The sequence below is a fragment of the Meles meles genome, chromosome 18 (assembly GCF_922984935.1).
Source record: "Meles meles chromosome 18, mMelMel3.1 paternal haplotype, whole genome shotgun sequence".
Taxonomy (NCBI): Eukaryota; Metazoa; Chordata; class Mammalia; order Carnivora; family Mustelidae; genus Meles; species Meles meles.
Window position 1 is genome coordinate 15,552,189 of NC_060083.1, and position 10,777 is coordinate 15,562,965.

General features: G+C 47.5%; 1 protein-coding gene across 2 annotated transcripts in view; it reads left to right on the plus strand.

The window, feature by feature from the left end:
• LOC123929097 (cilia- and flagella-associated protein 251-like) overlaps nucleotides 1–10,390 on the plus strand; it is a 259,785-nt gene extending 249,395 nt beyond the window's left edge. For both annotated transcript variants that reach the window (XM_045984342.1, XM_045984341.1), the window contains exon 5: nucleotides 10,333–10,390. In XM_045984342.1, the coding sequence (XP_045840298.1) occupies nucleotides 10,333–10,374 (42 nt within the window). In that variant the 3' untranslated portion in view covers nucleotides 10,375–10,390. The remainder of the gene's footprint in view (nucleotides 1–10,332) is intronic.
• Nucleotides 10,391–10,777: the final 387 nt, after the last annotated feature.

Sequence of the window (10,777 nt, forward strand, 5' to 3'; positions counted from 1 at the left end):
GCATTTAGCAACAGCTGGGGGTGAAGCAGCCCGAGTCCTTCGTGGGTAGTCCCCTGCACTCCTCTCGTTCCCGCAGAAGTCCTCTGCCTCTGCCCTCCCCAAATGCCCTAACAGGCTGAACAGCCAGTTAGTTAGCCCTTGATTTCCTCCTTGATGTTTGGTAAGAAGCGGTTGTTAGTGGGCATCTCTCCTGGGCGGGGATCCTGCTCTCCCAAACTGGCCCTCAGACTAGAAGCTTGGGGACCCCCTGACAGTGTAGCAGATGCAGCCAGCTTAGAGTGAGATGGATGAGGTGCATGTGTGGGAAGGACATTTCGTTTCTGTCCCATGATTCTGCCCTTGGGTGAGCCCTGTATGGGTGGCTGCAGAGATGGGAGGTAGAGAGATGGCCCCTGTTTGGATCTACAAGGGCTCTTTTAAAAGTCCCCAGAAGGGGCACCTGGGTGGCTCAGTGGGTTAAAGCCTCTGCTTTCGGCTCAGGTCATGATCCCAGGGTCCTGGGATCGAGCCCTACATCAGGCTCTCTGCTTAGCAGGAGCGCCTGCTCCCGCCCCCCCCCGCTCGCCTGTCTGCCTACTTGTGAGCTCTCTCTGTCAAATAAAAAAAAAAAAAGTCCCCAGAGCATGTGGGGAAGTTTTCCCTTTTGACCCTAGATTCTAGTCACGGAACTCTCAGGCCCCATTAGCCAGAAACATAGCATCTCTGGACACCCAGACCCCTGGGCCAGAGGCTGTCTGCTTCCTGTGAGTGCCTCTTGGCACTGAGACCTTAAGAGCCCCCCGGTGTGTTCTCAGCCACCTGGGCCTTGTGTAGCTGGATCTTTTCCTTCTTGGCCCATGTCTGTCCTCTGAGATGACCATGGAGGCAGGAAGAGCCTGGAGAGGCAGATGATGGCAGAAGCGCCCCTTGCCCCTCCAGTCTTGGGCACGGGTGAAGGGCATGAAAGGCAGTGGGGTGGGCAGCACAGGGAAGCTGGGCAGCCCTTGACATTCCCAGGTGCCCTGGAGCATCACTGCATCCAGGCTTGGCTGGAATGTGAAACGGGGAGGCTGGCAGAATGCAGCTTCCTGGAGAGGCACAAGCCTTAGGGAGGGGACTTAGGGCAGGAACTGGGATAAGGGATGGTCTGAAGAGAGGAGTGCTCTGTCCTCCCTTCTTGTTCCACTGGCCCTGTGCTTCCCAGAGAGCTGGGGAGAGAGCTTGGTTCCATGTCTGAGGCCCTGTCCTGGACCGGAGTGCTGGAATGCCCCCCTTCTGATAGGAGTTTCCATCCCTGAGTCTCTAAAAGGAGCCTTTGCCCTGACAACAGGGTTCTCACCTGGGTCCAGGGATGAACTGCCAAAGGTCCACAAACCCCTCTAAATTATTCAAGAGTCCATATGTACATTTTTCTGGGAAAAGAAAAGCCATAATTTTCATTAGGTTTCCAAAGAATTTCACTTTGGGGGCCGGGGGGAGATTCAGACCTAAATTCCAAAAGCGTTCCTAGTGTACCCTCCACCCTGCTGAAGCCTAAGTAAAGCTCAGCATTGGGGCATGCTATGGGGACGGGGCAGGGTGGCAACGGGCTTCCCCCATTGAGGGGCTGGCCGCAAGCAGGGTGATTTTCCTTAATACACACCTGCTCTCCCAAAGCCCCGGTGGCCCCCTCCAGAGTAAGGAGGAGATGCGCAGAGTTGTTCGGTCTTTGAGAAGAAAACAGATGTGCCTAATTCCTAGGCAGAGGGAGAGGGAAGCTGACCTATTGCCTGGGAGGTGACCTCCAAGCACTTGGCTGTCTTCTTGTTTGGTTCGTAACCGAGAGGTCCTGTGTCACATCCCAGTGTGTGGACATAGAGATGGGAGCTCCGAAGTGGGGAGACTCCTCAAGTCAACAGCCTGTACAGCAGAGCCAGGACATACCTGCACTCTGGGCCTTTCCCTGGAGAGAGCCCTCTCCCTGATGTGACCAGGAGAGGGCCAAGGCTGTCCTTCAAGCACCTGTGCAAATATATCAGTGGAGGGGCTTGCCGACACTGAGGAGCCCCGTGGGCCAGGGCAGGGGAGACTTCACGCTGGCCAGCGGGCAGACCGCAGGTCCTGGAGGCTCCTGAGTGGGCAGCTAGGCCCTGGGGTAGCAGCAGACCAAGGAATTAACATTCAGCACACCTGCTTGGCTTTGAACTTGTTCTTGTCTAGCCTCCTGGGGTAGACGTCATCTCCGGGACTTTACTTTCTGCATGCTCCTCACAACCACGACGTGGGTTTTCACTGGGTACTGGCACCCCTGGAGCCCAGCAACTCTGCATCCTAACACTGTAATGTCACTTTCTTACCCTGATGACATCTGACTGGCTGCTGTCACTTTGCGAGGCCTGTGCTACTTGGGAGTAGCTCTCTCTGTGCTTGATTGCATCCCTGGGTCCTGGTTGAATAGAGCAGAACCACATATTGGCAGGACGTCCGCCGCAGCTATCCAGAGTGGCCGCTGGGCCCGGCTGCCCGGGAGCCCAGCTGGGGAGACAGTGGGGGCTGGTTTCCTGACAAGCCGTCACCCCGAAGGGAACCTTTATGGGCCGATATTCTCTGCTCTTCGCATTTGCTCCAGAGCTTTTAGAATGTTTCCTGGATGGGGAGTCACTGCTGAACCAGCCTGGGGAGGCTGTAGCCCTTGTTGAGTTCTTGGTGACTGACACCAGCCCTGGCTCTTGTGCGGTCCTTACGTCCCCTCAGCTGGGAACCTGGGGAGGGGAAGCGGAGCCGAGGTGCAGGTGCCTCCTTTCTGTGCCATCCGCCAGCCCAGGGAGACCTCTGCAGCCACGCCTGCAGTACCTCGGGAGCCAGTATACAGGCAGCTCGCTTGCTTTGCCAGATAAGCCGAAATAAGCCATGGCTGACCGGCCCAGAAACCCCCGCTGTGTGCGGAGGCTGCACTAGGCGCCACTTTCCTTTCCTGGGCTGACTCCTCTCTCGCCAGTCCTGCAGGCCTGCAGCATGCGAGCCGCATGGGCCTCTTTCTGGGTCAGGTGGAGGGGCTCTCATTCTGCGAGTGATGGTACCTAGCTCTGTGCGTGGGCCTGGAACCTTCCCCAAAGCCCTCTAGGATGGCGGGGCATGTGACACCCTCTGCCTGACCAGGCAGAGCACTGACAAGAGCTTCCTGTGGTTCCCAGGCTCTGCCACTGCTGCCTGAACTTCCCGCGCTGGCTCGCCCTCTGCTCTGCTCCCTCAGCTGCGACCCCCGCCAGCCTGGGAACAAGCTCTGTGCCTGGAAGAGATTCCCCAGAAGCTCAGGGCACCAGAGCTCAGAGAGGAGCAGAGGGCCCAGGAGCCCCGGGTCTTCTACACTTGGGCTTCAACCTTCTTTGATGCAGAAATCCTCAGAGATCCATTTTTAATGGTAGCCCTCTCTGAGTAAAAGCTGGTCTCCTGGCAGGGTCTCAGAATTTGAGCCCCTTTCCTCTTTTTCCTTATAGAGTTAGATGTTAGTCTTCCGTTAGATTTTAATCTTTTGGGCTCAGAGGCCCTTGCTTCCCCTTGACTCTCTGCCTTTAGCCCAGAATGGAAGTAAAACCCTTCCTGTGAGGTGACCTTGGGGCATTTTCCTGGGTGTTCCTGGGAGGACAGGCCTCTGGTTTGGTGACATGTTAATATTGTGTAAAAGGAAGGAAGGAAGGAGAAAAGAATAGAGAAAAGAAAAAAAAATCAACTGAGTAAATTCTAAAGATCTTATTGGCTTTATTCAACAATTCATGAATCAGGCAGCATCCCATCTGTCAAACAGAAAGGCGCTCCAAAGAGCTATACAAAATAAAGGACTTTTATAGGCAAAAGAGGCCAGAACAAGTTAACAGTAGCAAAGAGTGCATTGTTTCGGACAAGGTCACCTTCCTTTGATGGCCAGCAGAGGTCTCTCAGGTAGATTACCCCACTGGTGCTGACTAGTAATTCCAATTTGATTAGTTTAAGATTCTACTCCTGGGAGAAGTTGAAACTGTGAGTTTGGTGACTCATTTGGTGACTCGGGCATATTGCACAATTGACTCTATTATGGGCCTGTTACCTTTTAAAAATTATTTATTTATTTATTTATTTATTTATTTATTTATTTATTTTAAGCAATTGCCCCCAACCTCCCCTTTCTTAAATTTTATTTATTTACCTATTTACTTAAGTAATCTCTACCCAGTGTGCAGCTCAAACTCATGACCCCGAGGTCGGGAGTGGCCCTTTCCTCTAACTGAGCCAGCCAGCTACCCCACAATCCCCCCACTTTTGTTCAGATTCTCAGCTAAACTGAGTGGCGTGATCAAAATTTAAAACCTTAGCACCACTCCCAGCTACTGCTCAAATTCTTGGAGTTTTTGCTGTTTCTCTGTGGTAGTGACAGGTCATGATGTTTTTTGCTGAATCTCTATGGTACTCACAAGTCACAATTTCACGTTCACATTTTTTTAAGTCAGTTATCCTCTTCATTGCATTCTGATGGTCTAGTCTTAAGGAGATCAATCGCTTTGTGGTTAGCGGCTGCAAACATGCGTTTAAGAGACTATAGTGCATGAGGGAGACTACTATGGTTATTTTAAGCAGGGCCAGGGCATCTCTAGTATCATGGACTAGTAAAGAGCTCTTTTAATTATTAAATCCAGCAATCTGAGAGATTGTCCAGCCCCCTGCTCTCCCTTAGTAATGGCCTGAGAGATACGGGTGGTGGCTTTCTTTCCAGACCCGTCCCAGAGTAGAGTAAAGGACGAGGAAAGAATTTCATTTCATGTTTAAAGAATGAAGTCTTGATCCAGCATCTTGGGTGGCAGCAGTCCACTTTGATGTCAGCTACTTCCTCGTCAGTTTGGTGTTGAGGTCTCCAGCTGCTCTATAGCTCCTAGAGTCTGAAGGGGCCCTTTTTTTTTTTTCCATTTTATTTATTTTTTCAGCGTAACAGTATTCATTCTTTTTGCACGAAGGGGCCCTTTTTAATTGGGAGGTAGGGACCCAAGGTTCAGGTGCCTGCAGTTTGGTTGCCATCTGGGGAGTGAGGAGGACTTGGAATAGCCCTTGAGAACTGTCTTTGTTCTTAGTGATTCCAAATCAGAAGGATGGCAGAAACTAGGAAACATTAGTTTGGAGAGTCCTAGCCAGATATTTGCAAAAACTAGAAATCAGGAGCCAGTCCAGGCTATTTATAAGCAGGTATGGAGCAAAACCTCAAAGACATTTACAGCTTAGAATCTAGTATCTACAAAGATGCAAACACAGTTTTTCTCTCTATAGTTATTCCTATTATTTTAAACATCATCACAATAAAATTACTTTGTTTGCTTTAATTACCCTGATTTTATAAGTGCGGCAAGAATAGCGATTGACCATATAAGCCCTTTTAAAGACTGCTTTGCTGGAACTTTGCATAAGGAATCTCAGATTGAATTCTTATCTGAAACCAGGAAGCCAAGCCAAGGACTCCCCGTTAGATTTTACCTACAGTATCTTTAGTTTGGGTGACTTTCTCTCTTCTCAAAGTTTCCCCCAAATGTTCTGAGACTCACAGGCCTGCCAGGAATTGACCTTCTTTACTCACCTGGAAGGCTCCAGGAACCCCGTAAGCAAGGTACCAGCCCGATTTGTCAAGCAGTTCTTTAAAGCTCTTTGGCCATATCTGAGTCCATGCGTATTTCTAAAATAGGACATTCCAGTCAAAGCCTTGGTAATATAGCCAGTGTTTCCATCTGTGTCCTGTTACAAGGAGAACAGATTTTTATTGAACTTACATAAATAACCAAGTATATTACCATGAAAAGAATACTGTAGAGTTTACAAATTCTGGAGGGATCAGTAGGGAGAAAAAGTAAATGTTTCATTTTTGTTTACAAAAGTATGCCCTACCAAATTGCTGTAGGTCATAGATGACTTAAGTGAAAATGTTTCCCTAAATCTTTGAAAGTAAAACACTGAGGAACTAGCAGTGTTTCACACAAAAGGTCATGTAAAATTTTAATCATCCTCAGTTCATTCAGCCCTATGTAATTTAATACTAATTCTGCTTGAATCCAGTGTTTCCATTAGTTCTAGAAATTCTTCCTCAATTCAGTTTTATGGCCTTGAAGTTAATGAGAAATCTTTACTTGTTGGTGTACCTGGGGGTCTCAGCCAGTTAATCGACTGATTCCTGATTACAGTTCAGCTAATGATCCTGCTTAAGAGTCTCTCTCCCTCTCCCCCTCTCCCATTCTCTTTAAAAAAAAAGGGGGGGGGGAGAAATCTTTACTTGTCATAGTCCTTTCCACGAACACTTCTGTGAAGGCATCAGAATAAAATAACTCTTTGTAAGTGACAGAAGACTTAAAATTGTCCAGAGTTAAAGATTAGATGAGAGTTCGTTGTAATGGAAATAACTGGAGATGTGGTTATTTTGTGATATTCACCATTTAAGATAACAGCTGGAATTATGACTGATAATTTTGCATTGGGACATATCAGAACCTAAGAAGGTTTAGTATCACTGAATTGATAATGCTGCCCATGATGATGTAATACAACAAATAAGCCTAAATTGGGAACATCTCTCTCATTTTTAGGATTTTCAGGGATCCTCTGAAAAATCCCAAAGTTACTTCTAGGTCAAGAAGACTTCATTTGGGGGGCACCTGGGTGGCTTAGTGGGTTAAGCCTCTGCCTTTGGCTGAGGTCTGAGAAGGCCTAGATAAGAGGTACAGAAAAGACCAGGTAGACCGTTTACATCACGGAGGCTCAGGGAAAGCAAGTAAAGGCCTCCAAGAAAGACTTTTGTTTCCCAAGGCCAAAATTTTCATTATAATTAGAAGGCTTTAAAGAGATATGGGGCGGGCGCCTGGGTGGCTCAGTGGTTTAAGCCGCTGCCTTCAGCTCAGGTCATGATCTCAGGGTCCTGGGATCGAGTCCCATGTCGGGCTCTCTGCACTGAAGGGAGCCTGCTTCCCTCTCACTCTCTCTGCCTGCCTCTCTGCCTACTTGTGATCTCTCTCTGTCAAAATTAATAAATAAAATCTTAAAGAGATATGGGGTGGGTTTGATGTTGGTTAAAAAAAGAAAAAAGAAGAAAGAAATGGACTTCAGATTGCTTCTGGAACCGAATCTCTTGTTTTGTGAAGATTTATAAGATGTGGATAGTTGCGGGGCGACTGGGTGGCTCAATGGTTTAAGCTGCTGCCTTTGGCTCGGGTCGTGATCTCAGGGTCCTGGGATTGAGTCCCGCATCGGGCTCTCTGCTCAGTGGGGAGCCTGCTTCCCTCTCTCTCTCTGCCTGCCTCTCTATCTACTTGTGATCTCTCTGTCAAATAAATAAATAAAATCTTAAAAAAAAAAAAAGATGTGGACAGTTGCTTTAATTCCTCAAAGAATTGGGTTGCAACTTAAATGATATCCTAAGTTGGTTGACCTATCCAACTGCATTATCCTCAGTTTGCTTCTTTATATCAGGGAGGAGCTTTCCAACTGAGATGGAAATCAAAATATTCCTGTTTTCTGGATTTGGAACTGTTCTTCTGTGGAATGTTTTAATAAATCCTTTCACAGAGACTTCAGATGCTGTTTTGTCTGGGTACATGGTTTCATTTAGCTTAGGGAAGAAGGCCTAAGAAAACTTCCTATCAGGCTCTGATTATCAGCTTCTAGTCTGGCCAACTTCTGACCACAGAGCTATTTAAAAACTCCTTCTAAATGTCTTGTCACTTTTCAACCAGGACATATAGTAGATGTTTCTGGTAGTAGTGAATAGCCCCCCTTCAGTGTAAGAGGGGACCCTACGGGGGTATAAAAGGATACTTACTATCTTCCCAAGATCCAGAGTTACTCTAAGATAGTCAAAGGAAAGAACCAGCAACCTGCATGTCCTATTCAGACAGAAAAGCAAGCCAGATTCTTAAGACACAAGACAAGCAAGAAAGCAGTAGCTGTCCCTGAGAAAGAAAGGATCAAGAACCAGTGTGTTTGGGTTTGGAAAGAAAAGGACAGCATGACATTTTATTTTTGCCTTTGGGATAATGAGGCATTGCTGACGGCGATTCAGGAGAGGTGTGCATTCTCACTTGTCTCTTGCTTCTACCAGTTTTCCCAGAATCCCCTCTGTAGTCTCTGGTATCTACGAGAGTTTGGCAAGATTTTTTGTTAATTTTAATTTTAGTTTTTCTTGGCTGTTTAAGGGAATAACATAGCACTTTATCAGAAAATCCCTCAGAATCCCACCAACTCTGGGAGGAGCCCATATGGTGGGGGGGAATCGCCTTCAAAGGCAGATATGGGGGTATTCAAGTTGATATTGAAGGATTTAACCAGAACCTTTGAGGAGAAATTTTTTTATAATGGCCCAGTTGCTTACAAATGATATGTTGATGTCTGGGCAAGTGTTTTGATGTTGTACTCCTAGGAGAGTGTGAAGGGGAGGCCTATGTATTGTTTTAGGTATCTTTTGTATCTTTAATCTTTCATTAGCCTTTGCAAAAAAAACTGCAATAAAACTGTTTTGGAATCTTGAAGCCTTTGGAAGCTTTTGCATACCAGTTAAAATAGTTACTCCATTCTGTTTGCTTGATTTATAACCCTTGCTTTTTCAGTGTACTTCTTAAATAAATGATCTTTTCTAATTGGAATATTCCCATATTGGCCATCGTAAATCTAGGTTATCTTTAGCAAGATTTTGCATTTTTGTAGATATCTATAGCTTCTGGGACTATAGTTTATAGCCATAAAATAAGTAGATCTGCTAAAAGTGTTTGTGCTGAACTCCGGATTTTTTTTTTTAAGATTTTTTTTTTTTTTTTTTTTAGAGAGAGAGAGAGAGTGAGAGAGAGAGCACATGCGCGCCAACATGAGCCAGGCGGGGAGGGGCAGAGGGAGATGCACACTCCCCACTGAGCAGGGAACCCCCTCAGTCCCAGAACCCTGAGATCATGAACTGACCCGAAGGCAGACGCTTAACCAACTGATAACCACCCAGACACCCTCAACTCTAGAATTTAAAGATCCTATTTCTTCTAGCTAAGCCTGTGAGTCTCCCAGAGCCAAATGAATACCTAAAGGGCTATGCTGTTAGGAATTCTGTGATGTTTTACAGTGTACCTTATTGCATGGAAATTTTTTGAGGTTGGCAGGTAACCCAGTGTCACCGTAGTGTCCGTTGTATGACCAGGTTACGCTAACACAGGAGTCTCAGGGTTAGCTGGCAAACACTCTAATGGCTGTTTAATGCTGGGCCTGTGCCCGTCAGTTTTGTAGGTTTTGGCTTCTGAGCGTCTCATCCGCAATAGCCTTGACCTTGTGTGCACCTTAACCAGCAGGAACTGCGATGTGACTAACCAGAGAAAGGCTTTGCACCACCAGCAGTTCTCACTGTGGAGCTGGGCACTCAGGGAAGTACTGAACCAGCAGACCCCAGAGAATGGGAGCCGTGGCCCGGGATTCCCATCAAATGGGGAACTGCGGACTGAAGTAGCTACAGTTCCCAGCATGGTCTAGTCAAGTGGGGACCATAGAAAGCCCGTTAAATTGAGCTCAACGCCAAGAGAGCAGAGCTCAGAACCAGGAGGAACTTCCCGTGGCCCTCAGAAATGGTGAGAAAGACAGAGACCTCAAAGGGTTCACGCATACCACAGCTAGCTGTTTCTCATTGCCCTCAAAGGTGTCTGAAGTTTCCTGTAGGTCCCACCACTGCCACCAACCCTGAAAAAAGAAAATTCAACTGAGGAAGTTTTAAAGATCTTATTGGCTTTATTCAGTGATTCAGCATCCCCCCATGTAGCAGAGAGAAAGGAGCTCTGAGGAGCTGTGCGAAGTGAAAGACTTATAGCAGAAGAGGGTGGGACAAGGAAGTTCTTGGCAGAGTGCATTATTTCAGGCAAGGTCACCTTCCTTTGGGGGACAGCAGGGGTCTGTCAGGCAGGTTACCTCACCAGTGCTGATCGGGTGGCTTCAGGTTGATGCGAGTTTAAGATTCCACTCCTGGGAGAGGTTGCAACTATAATTCTGTAATTTAGATGTCACGTCTGAGTTTATTGAGTGGACTTAGCATGAGTGACTCCCATTTGTGCCTTATCTCTTTTTAAAACAATGTCTAAGTCTCACCACCACCCACCCCACCCCCCCCCGCCCCGGGCGATCCCAGAGGTGAGGACTCAGCCTCAGGCCACATGCCCCACCTGACCTCCCTGCCTTCAGCTGACTTGGCCATTCCTTGTGACTCAGGGACAAGGATGGCTTCCTCTTCTCAGTGATCACCTCGGGATTTTGTTTCTTTGATTCTTTGGATAATTTTGATTTACCATTATTTGATTTAAAAAGCCCTCCCTTTCCGTGTATTCATTTTCCAGCCTTCTCTTCTTTCAGGTCTTGCCCCTCTCCACCTTCTCCTGCTGTGTGGCTGTGTGACGTTACTCGCCCTTCCTTCACCTGCTTCGCTCCCATCTCCGCTCGGTCTCCAGCCGTAGATGGCCTGATGACGCGCCGGCCTTTTCACACGAAATCAACTTGCTTTGTTTTTGTTTTAATTTGGTTTTGATTCTTTTTACTCTTGGCAGAACCGATGTTAATTCATGGGCCTTTTTCTTGCTAAATTTTGGATGCCCTGGGGTAGGGTTGCATCATGATCTGCTGATGAATGAATGCCAGGAGCACGGAGGCTGTCGCCCTCTGAGGTGGCGGTTGCCTTCTGATCATGTCTGTGGCTCAGGAGAGGGTGCCAGGCAACGAGCTGTGTGGTTGCCAAGCGTGTCAACAGATCGCGCAGGGACTTCCAGTGTGGGGGGCAGAGGTCAAGGATAGGCCTGGGGAA